Raw genomic sequence first — 20687 nt, forward strand, 5'->3', positions numbered from 1 at the left:
AGGCATTTTCACCCACAGAACTGTCACTCATTGGATCTTTTAAAATGTTTAAACTATTCTTTATTTACTCTCGAGACTTATGTGTGAAATTACCGGTAGATCAGCAGTTTCTGAGATACTCAAACCATACCGTCTGGCACCTACCATCATTCCATGGTCAAATCAGTTAGATTACATTTCTTTCCCATTCTGGTGTTTTGTCCAAACAACAGCTGAACTTCTTGAACGTGTCAGTATGTTTTTATGCATTGAGTTGCTGTCACATGATATTTGCATTATCAAAAAGGTAGGTGTACAAGTGTCCCTAATAAAGTGGCCACTTTATTAAACCAGCAATATTTATGGAATATTATTTAAACCAGCAATATTGATGGAATATTATTTTCCTTTTAGTTAATTGGTGGGTATATATTTTCAATGCTTACATTTCTGGAAATTTTTTACCTTCCAATATCATTCCATGCAATTTAATTTTTTTAAGGGCTCAATCGTGGTGGCACTTGGTTGTCGAATCCTGTGCCCCCTACTCCAGTGCAGAAAACGACAATACCAGGCCCTCCAATCCCAGCTAAAGGGAAGGACAAACATGCACCAGAACAACACGGTACACCATCTATATATATTTTAATGGGGAATGAGAAGATCATTGACTAGAATTCTGCATGATTCACAGTGAAAGCAGCAGAACAGGGCAGAGTACTTGTAGAATGAGGCTGGGGATTAAGAGTTATCATTAGGAGGAATTCAGTATGGGACGTAGGTTAATACTCGAAATATATGGTGATGATGCATTGTGTAACTGGGGATTAAAATGGAAACAAGTATGGGAAACTGTATTGTGCAACGTGGGAATTGCACTGAATCGTTCAAGGAATCACTGAGGAATATTTTCGCTCCTTTGCCTTCAAGTACGATTCACTTGTAAAGGAAATAGATACATTTCTCAGGGCATCTAGCTGATTGAGCTCAAACTTCAACTGCTTAATCAATGGATTTTCTTCCATTAGAAGGCAGAAATGGGACTGTTTGCTGATGAATAAGCAGTCTCCTGATCCATTTATAATTTTGGGTATTGAAATAGTCCTTGTCAAAGATGCACGAATTCCTGGCTGACATCCAGGCTTGGGCTGGTACGTCAAGTGTTCAGTTCACAATGGTGTCAAGCAATAACTATCTCCTGCAAGAGCACTTTAACCCATCTCCATCTGGTATTTTCTGATATTAACACTGTCCAAACCATCAAAGACCTGGAATCGTTAGAAGCTAAAATGAGCCAGCAAAAATAAGTGTCCTAAGTTGGGCTAAAGCAGATCAAAGGAAAGGCATTCTACAGCAAGTGGCCCATTTTTACATTTACTAATATTTTTTTCCACTTGGAGAAGGCACATGGATGAAATTCATTGTTTTGGATGAAATCTAGCTGTAACAGCACTCAAGTGCATTAAAATTGAGGGCAGACCATTCTGCTTATTGACACAACATCACTGGTAGACCAAAGCTATTTGTATGTTACCTATTGTTGTGGCTAGCTCTGACTTCACTGATCACACCACCCAAACTTTCATTTTCCAAAACTTTTGAGAGGTCTGGTGAATGTTGTAGTTTCTTTTTAAGTCAAATCTGTCATTCTATCAACTCAAGGAAACTGGAATCTTGAAATTCCAAACCTAACAACATTCACAAGATGAATTGCAGTAGTTTAAGAAAATAGTTTTTGTTTCTGGATAACTAGAATTGCTCAGTGATGCCTGTTTCTAAATTGGTAAAGAAAATTATCTAATTTAAAAAGAAACAATAATGTATGCCATATAAGACATGATTTTTTTTGATAAATTCATAACACGTCAAGTTAAATTGGGGAAAAAATTGTGTAAGCAATTGACTTAAATCACCATTTCTATTTTTATTTATTGTTTCCTTGTTTCTTATTTTTCACTTACATGATACTTGACTTGGATGTACAGAAAATTTCTCCAAGTGAAGATTAGGCAAACTGAAACCATTTTTTCGGTCTCTTCTGCAAATTAATTTTACTGGCTTCAACTTCTTCTTGCTGACTCTACCTCAGCCATTGTCCAAGGTTGAACAACATGATTTTTAGAACTTTGATGTGAAGCTGTCCCCAAATTTTCAACATCACCAAGAATACCCAATTCTATCTCTGTAACTTCACATGTCTCTGCCTCAAATCATATTACTCTGAATTTGTACTTTTGTTACCTTCTTATTTTAATGATTTTGATGCTCTCCAAAAGTTGATGTTTAATCTGTTATGTTGTATGATCAGGAGTGGGTGAAGCCACAGAATCAGTGATTTAATATTTGCTTTGATGTTTCTTTTAACAGTTTCCCAAGAAGATGATAAGACTTGGTATTCTATCTTTCCAATTGACAATGAGGAGCTGGTGTATGGAAGGTGGGAGGATAACATCATCTGGGATGACCAAGCCATGGATAAAATTTTGGAACCACCAGTGTTGACTCTTGACCCAAACGATGAAAACATTATTCTTGGTATGTTCTAAAGGAAGCATTTTACAACTAAAGAAGAACAATACAGGATAGAAACTGCCATGTCAAATTATAAAAAAATGAAAAGTTAGGAGGGAAAGATAATATAACTAGGACTGGGCTTTATGATCATTTGATCTTTTTTTTAATGGATCTTAGCTGATGCATGTACATGAGACACAAACTCCTGCTGAGTCCTCAAATCATTTGATTCTCTTGATAACCAAGTCAATCAGTTCTCAACCCTGAGCATTTGCAATTCTTTGAAATTGAAAGTCCAAGTATTTGCTCAATTTTGTTCATTCAGTTTTCTGGGTAAAGAGACCAGGAGATATGGGGAATTGTAAGTTTCTGCATTTCGTTCTGTGGTGGGGAGCTAGAACGGCAAACGGTGCTGGTGCTGGGTAGCCAAGCTAACGGTGGGTTGGCAGAGGCCTTCAGGTTGAGCTCACAGGAAAGAGGCAACTGGGCTAATGTTCGGGAGTAGGGATAGAGCAGGGGTCCCCAACCTTTTTTGCACTGCAGACCGGTTTAATATTGACAATATTCTTGTGGACCGGCCGACCCAGTGGGGGGGGGGGGTGCGGTAGGGTTGACAACGGACAAGAGTAGCAGTCAAGTGCATTGAGCTTACCCCAAGAAAGACTACAATGACCATGAAGCCTTGCGTGGGCACCAGTGCGCATGCGTGTACCTGCCAATTTCTTTCTGCAAATTGTTTTTGGCGATTCTGTTCGGGGAGGGGGGGGGGCGTTAATCATGACCGGAATATAGATGATAAGTGGCTAATACACTCAATTTCATTTCTAAAAGGGTTTATCTAACGAATTTAATATTAAACACACATCGTGTATTTTCCTCGCATGAATATAGTGATAAGTCAATTATCAGGGGAGGGCAGGGGAGCTTGAAGTAGGTGTTGAACGAACTTCCAGTAGAAGTGGTAGAGGCAGGTTCGATATTATCATTTAAAGAAAAATTGGATAGGTATATGGACAGGAAAGGAATGGAGGGTTATGGGCTGAGTACAGGTCAGTGGGACTAGGTGAGAATAAGCATTCGGCACGGACTAGAAGGGTAGAGATCGCCTATTTCCATGTTGTAATTGTTATATAAGCAAGTCAATAGCATCATAACATTTTAAGTAACATTTGGTTATTAAACACACAGCACATATTTTCCCCAAATGAACATATAAAATCATTGCAACACACCGATATCGCTGAATCAGTGGGAGCCCTGGGCTTGTTTCCCTGCAACAAGACGGTCCTATCGAGGGGTGATGGGAGACAGCAATACTGAAGGGGGTTCCTTATTTCCATTCTATTCCGCAATTTCGTTTTCGTTGCATTCATTGCAGAGAAAAATATTGGAAACGAAAGCAACGTTTTCAGTGCTTTCGTGGCTGTCTCAGGATATTTAGCCCTGACTTTGATCCAGAATGCCGGCAGAGCTGTTATGTCAAACATACTTTTCAGCCCGCTGTCATTTGCAAGCTCGAGGAGTTGATCTCCTTCCCGCACTGACATGGATGACGCGAGGGTAATGACCTGGCGTGCGTTCAAGTTCAACAGTGGGCATGACAGGGAATGAGGAAAGGTGCAGCTGACTCATATCGCCAAATCATATCGTTTCCTCGCGGCCCGGTAGCGCATGCTTTGCGGCCCGGTGGTTGGGGACCGCTGGGATAGAGGACCAGTAACTGGATAGACAGTTGGTCAGGCAGATGATCAGTGGTGATAGGTGTCTGATTGAGCAAGAGGTAAATTATTAATGAAAAGATGAAATTAATGCACTGTTTTTCCATGATAAGTGCAGAATCAACACTTTGCAGAATTATTTAACAATGTAAAATAAAAATAAATCAGTGTTTAATATATAAAGTAAATTGGGCAACTGTTTTATATGGAAGTGAATGCCTAATTTTAAAAATAGTCAGGAAATCTCTCTTCTAGTCTGCTGTTGAAGTGTGTCATATTGGTGTTGTGCTCTTTCAGATGAGATGTTTAGTCACGGATCCATCCTACCATTCAGATGTGCCTTGCGCAAATCACAAAGCAAAGTTGTAGTTCTCCTAGTTAATTGATATTCAGCTAGCATATTGAAATACTTCATTTACTAATTTACTTTGCCATCTTTGTGGGACCTTATTGTGAAATGAACTGACTGCCTTCAATCCTTAAATTAGTACAATAATGCTATAAACATATATTTAATTGGTTGTGAATTGCTTTTGGACTTCCCAATATATATGTATGTATTTCTTTGTGAGTCACAGGAGTAGAAGATAAGTAGGATTTTGCTCAATACTTGGTGGTTAAATTTATAAATAATAGTAGTCAGTAGTGGTGTGACAGTAGCTGCTTTCTGGCTTTAAACCACTGGAATCAGCCGTTCATGATGTGATGTTTTCTGTTTCATAATGTACACTCCTTTATTTAATGTCACAGCTAATTATTTTAGATGTACATTCATGTCTTTTCTGCATTGTTCCAGAAATTCCTGATGAGAAAGAGGAGATGACATCTAACTCTCCTTCCAAGGAAAATAAGAAAGAATCATCAGCTCGGAAGAGCAGGATCCTGTTAGGAAAAACTGGTGTCATCAAAGATGAACCACAACAGGTTAGCAGGGTTGGAATAAAATCTTCTCATCAGATGATGAATGATGTAATAAAGTCCTGATTTCTGTTGTTAATAGCTTTTAGAATCTGCTATTGTATAATACAATCTGTTTTGCAATGTAAGATTCAGAGTTCACAGCAGAATTCCAGCAGCCCTTTTTCGTTACTTTTAAGTAATTTTGTGAGATCATAGTAACATTACCTATAAACGTGAAATGCACTTTAATAGTCTCTTATTGTGGCTCGTGTAACTGGATTGTATAACAGAGGATATAACCACACTTGCCTTTTTTCAAGACTTTATTGCTTGTTACCGGATAACTAATCAAGAACAGTTTACAGGGAAGGATCGATCTATCAATGTCGGAACCATTTGATAAGCATTATTCACAGCTCAGTCCTCCTGCACCATTTCAAATATATTTCTTCACCTGTATTTTGTCTTACCCCATTGTGAGCAATTATTTGTTTTCATTATTGTGATAGGAACTTAATTAAGAAATAAATGTAACTTTTGTATTCTGAGTGAAAACAGTGAGGGAGCCTGTCAGTTAAATTCAGCCAGAAGATTTTTGATCTCTAATGAGTGTTTAGAGTCTGGGTAGTGATAAATCCTACATTTCAACAAACATAGAAGGATGCCACAGTTGGCAAAAAGATGAGATTTTAAGTAAGGAGTGAATTGTATGCTTTTCTCAAGTTGGACATATTTTGCCAGCTGTTACCCAATATGAAGTGAAATATTAGCATTTATTGTCATGACTTGTGATCTGCGCAGATGCAGTGGCAAATAACGTTTGCAGGTCTGTGTGCAGTCAACTATACATGTAGATTGCCTGTATTTTTTGATAGAATATATAACAGCATAGTACAGGAACAGACCCTGTGATGCACAATGTCTATGCTGAATATTTGTATCTTGTTTGTTGTATGTGGTTGTACTCCTTGCATTGTCAATGCCACTTAGGACATAATTATATATACCTACAGTACGCATGTTCTTACTCATTACGTTGTATACTGAACTATTGCAATGGCATATAAGAATGTGCTTTCTTCAGTATCCCTTGTGTCTTTGGTAGAACATGTCACAACCAGAAGTCAAGGACCCCTGGAACCTTTCCAATGATGAGTTCTACTATCCCAAACAGCAAGGCTTGCGAGGGACATTTGGAGGGAACATTATTCAGGTGAGTGGAGCTGGGTGTTTGTACTTCTCCTGAGTATGAGTTTGTCAGTCATAATCCAAATTTGGAAATCACAAATTGGTAAATATACATGGGAGGGAATTTAATGACTTTACAGTTAAGGTAGTGTTACGTACCCCGTAACTGGGTTGCCAAACCAGCAGAAATGGATCACTCAGTTGGAGTCTGGAGTACTAGAACTAAGAAAGTTTTATTAAAGAAACAAGCAACACAGTAATCGAAAGGATAATAAATGGAACAGTTCAACAATGATAACCACTCATGTGCACAGAATTAAGATAACAGCATCAATCAAGCTCTATCGTTGTCTAGGGGTAAATGACCAAATTTAAAGTGACTCAAAGTTCAGTCCAGTTAGTAGTTCAGTTCGCAGTAATCGGACAACGTGGGGGAAGAGAGAGATAGGACAGGAACAACTGATCATTCAGAACACTGCTTCACTCACAGACCGGCGAGATTGCTCACAAGCAACTTTTGGGCGGGTCCTTGGTGATGTCACCTGAGGTCACCGACTGTGACCCCTCCTCCAGATGCGGTCGATCCTCTGCAGTGAACCCGGCACCCAGGCAAGGGCGGACACACACCGGGTTCCCGCTGATCGTACCTTTCCACCCCGGGCGTTGTCTGGTACTTCTCACCCACTCGTGAGAGGCGCACCGCTTCCAGGGTCTCGTTACCTCGGGTGGTGTGTCCTGCCTTAGCGAACTGTCCCTTTTTATCCCCCTGCTGGGGTATCGCCTGTCCATCACTTCAAACAGTTCAGGGTTCAAAGGGGGAGCCGCTCCAGACAGCTCTCTCTCTCCCACGTCCCTTCATTACACATCTCCAGACGCTGCTCCATTGTTCCTTATCTCTCCTTCCCCTGAGGGCAGGTGGCAGACCAACTGCTGATGTCACTGATGCTAACCCAGGCCAGCAAACATCTTAATTTTATGTGTATTCTCGTAACAGTAGCCAGACAGTAATTAGGTGTGGGGTCCTGACTGCCCTTTTACTCCAAGCACTACTTACTCCAGCAAATAGTAATTATTCGAGATTAGAAACCAAACACAAGTAGAATCCTCGACCATTGATGTGTGTGAGTGAGTCAGCTCCTTGCAGTTTTCACTCTGTGGAGTCACCAGTAGAAGATCATGTATAACCAAAACTACCTTAAGTACACAAGGTTTGTTTTGACAAAAGATTAATAAACTAGCCTTTTCTTCTCTTGAGTGTTGCTTTGTATATTTACAGTAATAACCATATAACAATTACAGCACGGAAACAGGCCATCTCGGCCCTTCTAGTCCATGCCGAACTCTTACTCTCACCTAGTCCCACCGACCTGCACTCAGCCCATAACCCTCCATTCCTTTACTGTCCATATAGCTATCCAATTTAACTTTAAATGACAACATCGAACCTGCCTCAACCACTTGTGCTGGAAGCTCGTTCCACACAGCTACCACTCTCTGAGTAAAGAAGTTCCCCCTCATGTTACCCCTAAACTTTTGCCCTTTAACTCTCAACTCATGTCCTCTTGTTTGAATCTCCCCCACTCTCAATGGAAAAAGCCTATCTGTACTCTCTCAATTTTGTTGACATCTTTCCTATAATTCGGTGACCAGAACTGTACACAATACTCCAAATTTGGCCTTACCAATGCCTTGTACAATTTCAATATTACATCCCAACTCCTATACTCAATGCTCTGATTATTATAAAGGCCAGCATACCAAAAGCTTTCTTCACCACCCTATCCACATGAGATTTCACCTTCAGGGAACTATGCACCATTATTCCTAGATCCCACTGTTCTACTGCATTCTTCAATGTCCTACCATTTACCATGTATGTCCTATTTTGATTAGTCCTACCAAATTGTAGCACCTTGCATTTATCAGCATTAAACTCCATCTGCCATCTTTCAACCCACTCTTCTAACTGGCCTAAATCTCTCTGCAAGCTTTGGAGACCTACTTCATTATCCACAACTCCACCTATCTTAGTATCATCTCCATACTTACTAATCCAATTTACACCCCATCATCCAGATCATTGATATATATGACAAACAACATTGGACCCAGTACAGATTCCTGAAGCACACCACTAGTCACTGGCCTCCAATCTGACAAACAGTTATCCACCACTACTCTCTGGCGTCTCCCATCCAGCCACTGCTGAATCCATTTTACTACTTCAATATTAATACTTAACGATTGAACCTTCCTAACTAACCTTCCGTGTGGAACCTTGTCAAAGGCCTTACTGAAGTCCATATAGACAACATCCACTGCTTTACCCTCGCCACTTTTCAAGTAACCTCTTCAAAAAATTCAATAAGATTTGTCAAACATGACTTTCCACATACAAATCCATGTTGACTGTTCCTAATCAGACCCTGTCTATCCAGATAATTATATATACCATCTCTAAGAATACTTACCATCAATTTACCCACCACTGACGTCAAACTCACAGGCCGATAATTGCTAGGTTTACTCTTAGAACCCTTTTTAAACAATGGAACAACATGAGCAATATGCCAATCCTCCGGCACCATCCCTGTTTCTAATGACATTTGAAATATTTCTGTCAGAGCCCCCCGCTATTTCCACACTAACTTCCCTCAAGGTCCTAGGGAATATCCTGTCAGGACCCGGAGACTTATCCACTTTAATATTCCTTAAAAGCTCCAGTACTTCCTCTTCTTTAATCATCATAGTTTCCATAACTACCCTACTTGTTTCCCTTACCTTACACAATTCAATATCCTTCTCCTTAGTGAATACCGAAGAAAAGAAATTGTTCAAAATCTCCCCCATCTCTTTTGGTTTCGCACATAGCCGCCCACTGATTCTCTAAGGGACCAATTTTATCCCTCACTATCCTTTTGCTATTAATATAACTGTAGAAACCCTTTGGATTTATTTTCACCTTACTTGCCAAAGCAACCTCGTATCTTCTTTTAGCTTTTCTAATTTCTTTCTTAAGATTCTTTTTACATTCTTTATATTCCTCGAGCACCTCATTTACTCCAAGCTGCCTATATTTATTGTAGATCTCTCTGTTTTTCCAAACCAAGTTTCCAATATCCCTTGAGAACCACAGCTCTCTCAATCTTTTAACCTTTCCTTTCAACCTAACAGGAACATAAAGATTCTGTACCCTCAAAATTTCACTTTTAAATGACCTCCATTTTTCTATTACATCCTTCCCATAAAACAAATTGTCTCAATCCACTCCTAAATCTTTTCGCCTCTCCTCAAAGTTAGCCTTTCTCCAATCCAAAATCTCAACCCTGGGTCCAGTCCTATCTTTCTCCATAATTATATTGAAACTAATGGCATTGTGATCACTGGATCCGAAGTGCTCCCCAACACATACCTCTGTCACCTGACCTATCTCATTCCCTAACAGGAGATCCAACACTGCCCTTTCTCTTGTTGGTACCTCTATGTATTGCTGCAAAAAACTATCTTGCACACATTCTACAAACTCCAAACCATCTAGCCCTTTTACAGAATGGGTTTCCCAGTCTATGTGTGGAAAATTAAAATCTCCCACAATCACAATCTTGTGCTTACTACAAATATCTGCTATCTCCTTACAAATTTGCTCCTCCAATTCTCGCTTCCCATTAGGTGGTCTATAAAACACCCCTATAAGCGTTACTACACCTTTTCCATTCCTCAATTCCACCCAAATAGCCTCCCTAAATGATTCCTCTAATCTATCCTGCCAATGCACCACAGTAATATTTTCTCTTGACAAGCAGTGCAACACCTCCCCCTCTTGCCCCTCTGATTCTATCACACCTGAAGCAGCGAAATCCAGGAATATTTAGTTGCCAATTACACCCCTCCTGCAGCCATGTTTTACTAATAGCTACAACATCATATTTCCAGGTATCAATCCGTGGTCTAAGCTCATCCACCTTTCTTACAATGCTCCTAGCATTAAAATAGATGCATTTAAGAAACTCTCCACCTCTTAGTCTCTGTTTATCCCTAATGGTGTAAACAACGTTGTTATCTTTTTCTTCCTTCTCCCCTACATCTTCGGTCTGAGCGCTCCAGTTCTCTGTCCCCTACTTATCCTGCCTCACACACTGTCTACTAGCTTTCTCTATTTGTGAACTAACCTTCTCTCTCCTAGTCTCTTCAATTTGATTCCCACCCCCCAACCATTCTAGTTTAAAGTCTCCCCAGTAGCCTTTGCAAATCTCCCCGCCAGGATATTGATCCCTCTAGGATTCAAGTGCAACCTGTCCTTTTTGTACAGGTCACACCTGCGCCAAAAGAAGTCCCAATGATCCAGAAACTTGAATCCCTGCCCCCTGCTCCAATCCCTCAGCCATGCATTTATCCTCCACCTCATTCCATTCCTACTCTCACTGTCGTGTGGCACAGGCAGTAATCCTGAGATTACTACCTTTGCGGTCCTTCTTCTCAACTCCCTTCCTAACTCCCTATATTCTCCTTTTAGGACCTCTTCCCTTTTCCTAATTTCTGTTTTTGTTTTAAAATTTATAATACAGTGGATTCCGATTAATTTGTTCATCAGTTAGTTGGAACAATTCTTAAAGAACAAAAACTAATCAAAAAAGTAGCTGGGATTCCTTGTTTATTTGGGACGTTATGCTGCTTAATTGGGACTGGAGACTGTTGTCGAACAGTTTCTAACTAGCATCAATTGCATGAACTTATGTGACAGACAAGTGGCCGTCATTTGCGTGTTTTTGGTTCAAAAAGCAGTAGTTATTGTAACTGATAGTTAATGTGAAATAGGCAGTGAGACCACTTCGAATTATTTTGCTAACAGTGATTTCAAGCATTCAGGCTTAGAGATGCCAGAAATGGCTGGAAATAAGGATGAAATGATTTCTCTACTTCAACAAGTTAGGAACTATGAAAAATTTAAAGGTATTGATTATCATCTTTAATGTTACAATGAAAATAAAGATTTGGAGGATGCAATCGTCGTAAGCATTGTATGAAAGCAATACGTTGTCTGCACTAATTTTGTTCATTTATACTCAATCAAAAAATCCGGCAGTGTGTTGGTTGTCTGTCATGTGTGACAATGACAATGAAACCCTGTGCGGGAGAGATTTTAAAGTGGAAAAGCCATTATACTAGGACAGTTCCACTCTCTTGACCTGGGAAGTCTGGGTCCAGTGGTACGAGAAGTTGTCACAAACTGGTGTCTTCCTTGGTTACAGTGGATAACCATGAATTCTTCTGTGCCTTATCATGCCTTTGCTCTCCTCGAAGCATTGCAGAACCGTCCTCTTGGCTGTTGGATCCTTTTACTTGATTTGTGATGTGCTAGTGAAAAATTGCATTTTTAAAAACTAAACTGGTTAATATTTTTGGAAGGGAACAGTATAGTATAATACAGGAAAAGAACAGGAAAATAGAATTAGCATAGATAGTTCTGATTGAAGAATGAGCATTGATACTGGGTTGACAGGCTGAATGCTTTCCTTTTCTGGTGTGATTTCTATTTTCCTAAGATGAAGATTTTATAAAAGATCAGCTTAAGGAGAATGTTCAAGTGAGTTCACCAATCATCACAAAGGAAAAAAGTGGGATTATTGTTTATCCGGCAGACAAGATAGCTGGGTAATAGTGGGACAATGTGGAGAAGTAAAACAGTTGAAAAGAGGGAAAAGGTTGATTAAGGCACTGGGACAGGTCAGTTTATACCCAACAAAATAAAATATTACATTTATTTAGGACCTTTGTGCAGAAAATTTTTCCAAGGTGCTTCAAAGACACAATATAAAATAAAATGACTATTGAGCCAAAAAGGGGATATTTGGAGTGATGATTAAGATTTGATATGAGAGGTGGATTTAATAAGAAAAGAAAATAGAGGGTGTTAAGAGGGTCCAGCAGAAATTTCCAGAACATTGAGCCCAGGCACATGATGTCAAATATGGAACCCAACAAAATATTGGGCTGATTTAAGTTTTTTTGGGAGGTTTCAGGGCTGGAAAAATTATAATGAAACAGAAAGGGGTCAGCCATGGAAAATCTTCATATGAAAAATTGAGAGAACTTATAAAAACAAAAGAGCTTTGTACCATCTGCACACATCTGGAATCTGACCCAGTGTCAGGTTGATGTTGCCAAGGGGCATCCTGTGGTTGAGGAAGCTCAGGATGAATCTTTGGCTTATAGTGAAAATAAGGCTCTGGCAGGTGAGAGTCTGATTGGAGTGATTTAAACTAATTATTTGCAGAAAAGATGTGTACAGCTTTTCAAATTCAATGACTTTAAAGTACTGAAGAGTTAAAAGCAGTTGGGGATGAGGGTGTAGTTGTAACTTGTCCATAGAGGGAAATTAACAGACAGCTTTGATGAAGCTCCAGAAATGCAAAACAAGTTAACTATGGGAAGGATCCAAGTGGTTGTAAAGAAAACAAAAGCTCTGTTGGAGCTGTGTTCTGCAGGACAATCCTCAAGTAGTGAGTAATCATAGCACAAGAGAATGATACTTGAGAGACAGAATATTGATGGATTTAGAAGTTATGTGGTGCTGGAGTAGTGGAGAAAAAGGAGAAACAAGTTTCTTTTTGCCTGAGACAAATGTATCAACAATCAGGAAAGGAAGAAGTTGTGCAGAATTAATAAATGACTAGACAACGGGATGACCTGTTGGGGCACCCTTTGAGAAAAGGGTAGCACAGTCTGATGTGGCCAGAATGAACATTAAGTTTACCTGAATGCTATTGCTATCTCTTTGATCTGGAAATTAAAGAAGAAAAACTCAGCTTATTAAAGAAGAAAGACACATAGCAAAACAAATATGTGACCAGAATGAACATTAAATATCATGAAGTAAATCTGAAGGAATCGGGTTTGCTGGGTCGGGTCTGGAATTAAATGTCCGATGTAATGATGGATTTGACCTTGAATAATCACAGAAGAATTCCATCAATTCCTAGTTGGAATGACTTCTTTGGCACCAAAGGATGTCATTTGGAAGAGGCAATTGTATTGTCTGATGTTTTTCCTGAACTCGTTTGCAATAGGTTCATCATTGCTGTACAAATTGAGGAGTTCATTAGGTAGAGGCTGCAAATTGCCTATCCTGACCTTTCCCTTCATACAGCAGAAATGTGCAGTTTCTCCAGTGAATAGGAAGGCACGACAGTGAGGGCATACTCTGGTCATCAAACCAACATCAGCAGAAGTGTGACAGCATGTGAGTCGTGCATTTTGCCTTGTTCTTTCTCTGTCGAGGTATTGTCGTCGAAAGCAGCCATTGTCGTCTTCAGCAACTCTCGCAATAATTACTCTGTGCCGCATATTCTCAAGTTGATCTTTCCTTTTCTCCTCTGTCTCTTCCTCTCTCCTCCTCCTCTGCCTGTTTTTGTCATTCTGGAGACGCGCAGCCCTTTCATCCTTCATCTCTTCATTTCTTCTACCATTTGTTCTTTCTCTCTGACCCTGGAGTCGTGCGGCCCTGGCCCGATCGGATTCTTGTTCTCTTCTCCATCTGTGCTTATTGTCATTTTGGAGACGTGCATGCCTCTCCTCCTCTGTCTCGTCTTCTGTCATCTTTTTTGTCCTGACTCTTTGATCCTGGAGTCGTGCGGCCCTGGCCTCATCTGATTGTTGTTCTCTCCCTCTCCTTGCCGCTTCCCGATGACATCTGGCATCATCTCTTGACCATAATGTCCCCCTTCTCTTTCCACACTGCCTAATTAGGCTATCCATATATTTTTACCCTCATGCTTGATGGAAGATAGGAAGCAGTAACACCAAAGCCTCCAAGCTGCTGAGGCTGATCGTGTGCATGCATTGGTCTGTGGCGTCGCGGTCTCTATGGAAGGTGGAAGGGGCTCTGTGAGCATCATGAGGCGCTGCTGAGGCTGGCAGTGCGCATGCGTTGGGCTGTGGCGTCGCGGTCTCCATGATGGCTGATCGGGTCTTGGGTGAAAGGCAGCCTTTTGATTTTTGGCGAATGAGTAATTTTATACAAATATATAACCCTGAACTTTGCCTGCATTCTGTAAGTTAACACATTTTAATTCGATTTAGCCAAAAACAGTGCCGCTGTAATGCATGGTTTGCGCTAATTGGAGGTCACAAACAGACAGACAGAGCATGAGAGTTTTAGTAGTATATAGATTATAAACTTTCTAGGGCAGATAGAGAGCTAAAGGCTGAACAATAGATAATGTGCATTGGAAGGAATTATTCCAGTATTGAAGTCAGAAGTAAAGGAACGTGATGAGTAAGCATTACAAGGAAATAATTATGAATCCGATGCATATGATTAAGACCCAGAGGGTAGAAATGCCTCCTGAACTAACAAGTTTAGGGACATTGTTAATGTAGGTGTGGGGCATCCTTAAGGAGAGAAATGTTTAGAGAACACATGAACGGTGGTTTACAGAAGTGCTGAGGCTGGGGTGAGCTGAGGAGAAAATTGAAATTTTCTCCCAGGAGAAGTTGTGGATGACACTAAGATTAGGGGCATAGTGGACATCACGGAAGGCTATCAAAGCATGCAGCATGATCTGGACTAGCTGGAGAAATGGCCGATAGAATTCAATGCAGACGTATGAGGTGTTGCATTTTGGGAGGACAAACCAGGGTAGGACTCACACAGTGAATGGAGGAGGAGTGCAGTAGAACAGAGGGATCTGGGAATACGGATTCATAATCCTTTTAAAGTGGTATCAAAGGTAGATCGGGTCATAAAGAGAGCTTTTTGACACATGGGCCTTCATAAATCAAAATATGGAGTACAAGAGTAGAGATGTTATGTTGAAGTTGTTTAAGACGTTGGTGAGGCCTAATTTGGAGTGTTGTGTGCAGTTCTGGTTACCTACCTACAGGAAAGATATCAATAAGATTGGAAAAGTACAGAGAAGATTTACAAGAATGTTAACAGAACTTGAGCACCTGAGTTATAGGGAGAGGTTCAATAGTTTCATTTCGTATCAGAGAAATGTATGCAATATTATGCAATCTGAAATTCTTATTCTTCACAGGCATACATGAAATCAGAAAAGTGCCCCAAACTGCTGAGGGCCCTCTAACACAGGGTGAAGATAGAGGTTATCCCTCTGAACTGAGGCGGGTCGGTGCTCAGGCCTCACTGTGGGAAGTCGGGGAAAATTTTCAAATGTTATACGTTCAGAAATGTCTAGGGTGTGGTTATATGTCTTGGTTTACTGTTGAGAAGGGATTGCTTACTGTTTGGTTAGAAAAGGAGAGTGCTTTTTTTCTACTAGAGAAAAATGCAAACTGAATTGGTAAAAATAATTTCCTATAATGTTAATGGGGTTTTGAATCCAATTAAAAGAAATAAGATTATGTCTAAATTGAAAAAAGAGAGGGCACAAATAGCTTTCCTCCAGGAAACACATATGAGCCAATCTGAACATGGAAAATTAAAAAGAATGGGCTTTAAGCATGTATTTTATTCATCATATAAATTGAGTCACAAAAGAGGGGTAGCTACTTTAATATCAAGTACTCTTAATTATGAACATATTTCAGAGACTGGAGACAAAGAAGGACGGTTTGTAAAAATCACAGGAAGAATAGAAGGTACAGAAATAACATTGCTGAATGTTTATGCTCCTCCAGGTAGTGAATGGTCATTTTATAGACACATTTTTGACCTAATGGTCAGTTCTCGAGGGGTAGTAATTTGTGGAGGGGATTTTAATATTAGATTAAATCCTATATTAGATTCTTCAAGAATAGTTACTCAGAATAAGCCTCTGACTCGGAAAGTGAATTCATTGATGGAGGAGTTGGGAATTATAGATGTCTGGAGGGAATTACACCCTACTAGTAAAGATTATACATATTACTCTTTCCCTCATTCAGCCTATTCAAGGATAGACTATTTCTTTATCTTTAATACAGATAGACTCAGGATAAAAAACTGTAATATTGCAACAATTGATCTGTCGGATCATAGCCCAGTCTCTATGTCTCTAATCCTGGAAAGGAAAATGAGGAAAACACTATGGAGGCTAAACTCACATATACTCAATAACCCGAAAGTAATGGAGAGATTAAGGGGAGAAATCAAAGAATATCTAGACCTTAATGACACGGGAGAAACATCACCAGTGATTTTAAGGGATACATTGAAAGCTGTACTGAGAGGGAAAATTATTTCCATTACTACTCACATGAAAAAAATCAATGCACAAAAATTAGCAGACCTTCAAGGAAAATTAAAACAACTTCAAGTTGGAGATAGCAACAAAAGTAATTCAAATCGAAAACAGGAAATTAGGAAATTGCAAAGTGAAATTGATGATATTTATACGTTGGAAACTCAAAGAAATTTTCTTTACCTGAGACAAAAGAATTATGAAGTAGGAGGTAAATCAGCTAGATTATTAGCATATAAATTACGAAAACAACAAGCAGACAATACAATTCATAAAATAAAGAATCCAAAGATAAAGCTTGTGGAGAGTACAATAAGGAAAATTCAAGAGAGTTTTGAAACGTATTATCGAGAGCTGTACTCCCAACCCCGGGCCCCCAATGAGCCCTATATAGACAGTGTATTGAATTTTTTAGATCTACCTAAACTTACAGATTTACAAAATGAAAGTTTATTAGAACCAGTAACTGTCAAAGAACTGAACGTGGCCATCTCTAGGTTAAAGGCTGGAAAGTCCCCGGGTTCTGATGGGTTTACCTCAGCATGGTACAAGTCCCTGAAGACACAGTTAGCCCCATTACTACTTAACACCTTTAATTGGATCTTGCAGAGAGGAGAAACTCCACCTTCCTGGAGAGAAGCGATTATTTCAGTTATTCCTAAAGAGGGTAAAGATAAACTAGAATGTGGCAATTATCGGCCAATTAGTGTTCTTAATTTAGATTACAAACTATTTACATCTATATTAGCGCGCAGATTGGAAAAGCTTTTACCTGGCCTAATCCATTTAGACCAGACTGGATTTATTCAACAAAGACAAACACAGGACAACATAAGGAGAACTCTGCACATATTAGAACAGGTTAATAAGAACGAGACAGAGACAATGGTAGTAGGATTGGACGCTGAGAAAGCTTTTGATTCGGTTAGTTGGGCATTCCTATACAGAGTGTTAGGAAGATTCGGCTTTCAAGAAAGGTTTATTAAAGTAATTCAGACTCTGTATGACAGCCCAACAGCCCGAATTAAGGTAAATGGGGACCTCTCTGACTCCTTCATTTTAGAGAGAGGCACTAGACAGGGATGCCCAATTTCTCCTCTCCTTTTTGCGCTATATATTGAACCACTTGCCCAACTAATAAGACAGAGCGAAATCGTAAAAGGTATCAAGGTGACAGGGATTGAACAGAAAGTGGCGTTATTCAGAGATGATGTTTTGGTCTATCTGAGTGAACCAGAAAAATCATTTATAGGATTGTTTACACTGTTGGATGACTTTGGGAAAATATCAGGTTATAAAATAAATGTAAAGAAAACGCAGGTTATGTCCCTAAATTATACACCATCCAAAAAATTGCGGGATACATACGATCTTAAGTGGGAAGCTAAATCATTAAAATATTTAGGAATAACCCTGCCGAAGGATCTTTCAACACTGTCACAGGTAAATTATGGGCCGTTAATCTCAGAGATAAAAGCAGATATGCATAGATGGAATCTTATCCCCTTTTTAAGTTTAAATTCAAGGATAAATACTATAAAAATGAATATTCTTCCTCGGTTATTATATCTTTTCTGTACTTTACCAGTGAAGGTGGATGATAATCAATTCAGGGAATGGGACAAATGGATTTCCCGCTTCATTTGGCAAGGAAGGAAACCTAGAATTCGATATAACACTTTACAGTTAGGGAAGGAAAGAGGAGGTATGGTTCTTCCATACCTGAGAAATTATTTTTATGCCTCACAGATAACCCCTCTGTTATATTGGTGTAATAGGGAATATAAGGCTAGATGGAAGGAAATAGAATTTGGATTAGTTGACAGTTTTCCTCTTCAGGCCTCAATAGCTGACAAAGGATTGATGGCCCAGTTGGAAAAATTTAATAATGCTTGGATAAATCTTACATTAAAAGTATGGCAGAAGGTGGTTAATTCATGTGGAATTAATAACATGCTAAAACTCTTTAGATGGTGTGCATATGATACCGAATTCCTTCCCAACAGAGGAGATAAAAGATTTGAGCTATGGATAAAGAAAGGTCTTACAACCTACCTCTCATTTATAGATAAAAGAGTATTACAAAGTTTCCAAATCCTGCAGGACAAACATGGCCTAGAACATAATGACTTTTTTAGGTACCTTCAAATACGAAACTATGTTAACCAGAGTTGTAGATATACAGACCTATCAACAGTAGAATTAGAATTTTTCAAGATTCTGAATTCGGCTTGCAGTTCAATACCTAGTAAATCAGTTTCTCGCCTATATAATGCACTCTCCCATGCTAAAAATGTAAATACACTGTATATTAAAGAGAAGTGGGAGAAAGAAGCGGGGTTGGTACTTTCAGAGGAGGCTTGGGGGAAAATCTGCAGCTTTCAATGGTCCTCGACTAATTCTTTGACTTGGAGAGAACATTGTTGGAAAAACATTATAAGATACTTCAAGACCCCATATCAGGAAAAATATAAAGATACAAATATGATGTGTTGGAGAAGGTGTGGCTCTAAGGAGGCAAATCATTTTCATATTTTCTGGGATTGCCCTAAATTAAGTCTATTTTGGGAAGGTATTCATAGAACATTAGTTAAGGTACTTAGGTCCCAGATACCTCTGAACTTTGAGATGCTCTATTTGGGGCATGTATTGTTCCTTGAACAGAAGGAAGATATAAAGTTGCTGCAGGCCCTCTTAGCGGCAAGTAAGAAATCAATCACTAGAAAATGGCTAAATCCAATACCACCTACATTAGAAGATTGGTACGAAATTATCTTGGAAATATTTAAAATGGAAAAGTTGACTTACTCCCTGAGAACTCAAAAAGAAACATTTTATCAAATCTGGAATAAATGGATTGAATATATAACCCCAATGCGAGCAGACTTTAGATGACTCTCCTAATGATTTATATTGCTCTTCTCATCAACACAGTAATATTGCTAACGTAAGCACCCCTAGTCTAAATGTTTGTTGTTTTTTTTTGGAAAATAGAGAATTAACACAAATAAAGGGAAAGATTTGGGAAAGGGATAAAAAAAAATGAAAAAATTAAGTAAATAAGTACATAGGGATTGGATAATTATGTCTGCGGGCAGGAACAAGCACGAACAAATTGGGATATAAACACCTACAATGGTTGGTATATAGGCTTGTATGCAACATTTTGGACCAGTGGAAATGGTCCAGAAGGGTTGTATGGAAACTATTATTACCATTTTTCTTAACAACGAATTTCATTACTTAGCCTAATAGGTTAGATTTACCACAGTACATAATTATCTATTTAAATGTTTATTTTGCTTTTATATCATCTCAATGTGTACTTAAGAATGTATAAATAATTGTAGTTTTATACATATAAAAAAATGGAAAAGGTTATATGTGTGAAAAAAGTACATGATAATTGTGAACTCCTTATCCAAATAAAAATAAAATTAAAAAAAGAAATCAGAAAAGTGCCCAAAAGAATGAGTGACAGTAATAACGTTAGAACCTCAAAGCCCCCCTCCTCCCCCCTCACACACAGTAGCAAGGCAACGACCCTCTCTCTCCCTCACTTACTTCAGAAAAAAAGCATCAGCACCCTCCACCCACCAAGCAAACAATAATGAAGCCCCCAGGAAAGACCGTGATCTGCAGTACAACAAAAACTAATCGTTCACCCCCATGATTCAACATACTACAGGCTCTCTCTCTCCCCACAATAATGGGGCAAGAAAGGTGTCACCTTTTATAACGATAGGGGAGACATAAACAAAAGAAGTCACTGATTTGCAATGATAAAGTCTGCCGTGTCGCTTTTTTTCCCTGTGTTCACCGACTCAGAAATAAACTATCCCCACCAATGAGAGAGAGAGTGATTTGCCGAGTACAGAGGCTCCGTCAGTCGATCTGCTTTTCCCGGTGTTCCGTCTTCTCCTGCGACACTTCATTCAGCAGCACTGGCATAGAGTTGGCTCATCCACAGGGCTGAGAAGCCTTGGAACCCCGAAGACACGCTCGTCTTGTAGGCCGCGTCCTTGGGATATCCTAAAAGCGACCCTGGGAGCAGGTTTCACCACTGCAAAGGACTGAAGCCTGAGTGTTAACTCTAGGTCAGGGTCTCTAACAGAACCCTTGAAAAGGAAAAAGAGAGGCATTAAAGGTAGAAATTAAGCTGTTTCCACAGATGAGCTCGAAGAAGCCGCTGTGAAACATCACTGTT

At 39.4% G+C, this 20687-nt stretch overlaps 1 protein-coding gene across 3 annotated transcripts in view; it reads left to right on the forward strand.

The window, feature by feature from the left end:
* Positions 1-20687, forward strand: part of taf1 (TAF1 RNA polymerase II, TATA box binding protein (TBP)-associated factor) — a 169994-nt gene that overhangs the window by 65725 nt on the left and 83582 nt on the right. For 2 of the 3 annotated variants that reach the window (XM_063060824.1, XM_063060825.1), the window contains exons 10-13: positions 482-604; positions 2347-2514; positions 5008-5135; positions 6217-6324. In XM_063060824.1, the coding sequence (XP_062916894.1) occupies positions 482-604; positions 2347-2514; positions 5008-5135; positions 6217-6324 (527 nt within the window). The remainder of the gene's footprint in view (positions 1-481; positions 605-2346; positions 2515-5007; positions 5136-6216; positions 6325-20687) is intronic. The other variant, XM_063060826.1, reaches the window with a different exon arrangement.

This window comes from Mobula hypostoma, chromosome 10 (assembly GCF_963921235.1).
Source record: "Mobula hypostoma chromosome 10, sMobHyp1.1, whole genome shotgun sequence".
Taxonomy (NCBI): Eukaryota; Metazoa; Chordata; class Chondrichthyes; order Myliobatiformes; family Myliobatidae; genus Mobula; species Mobula hypostoma.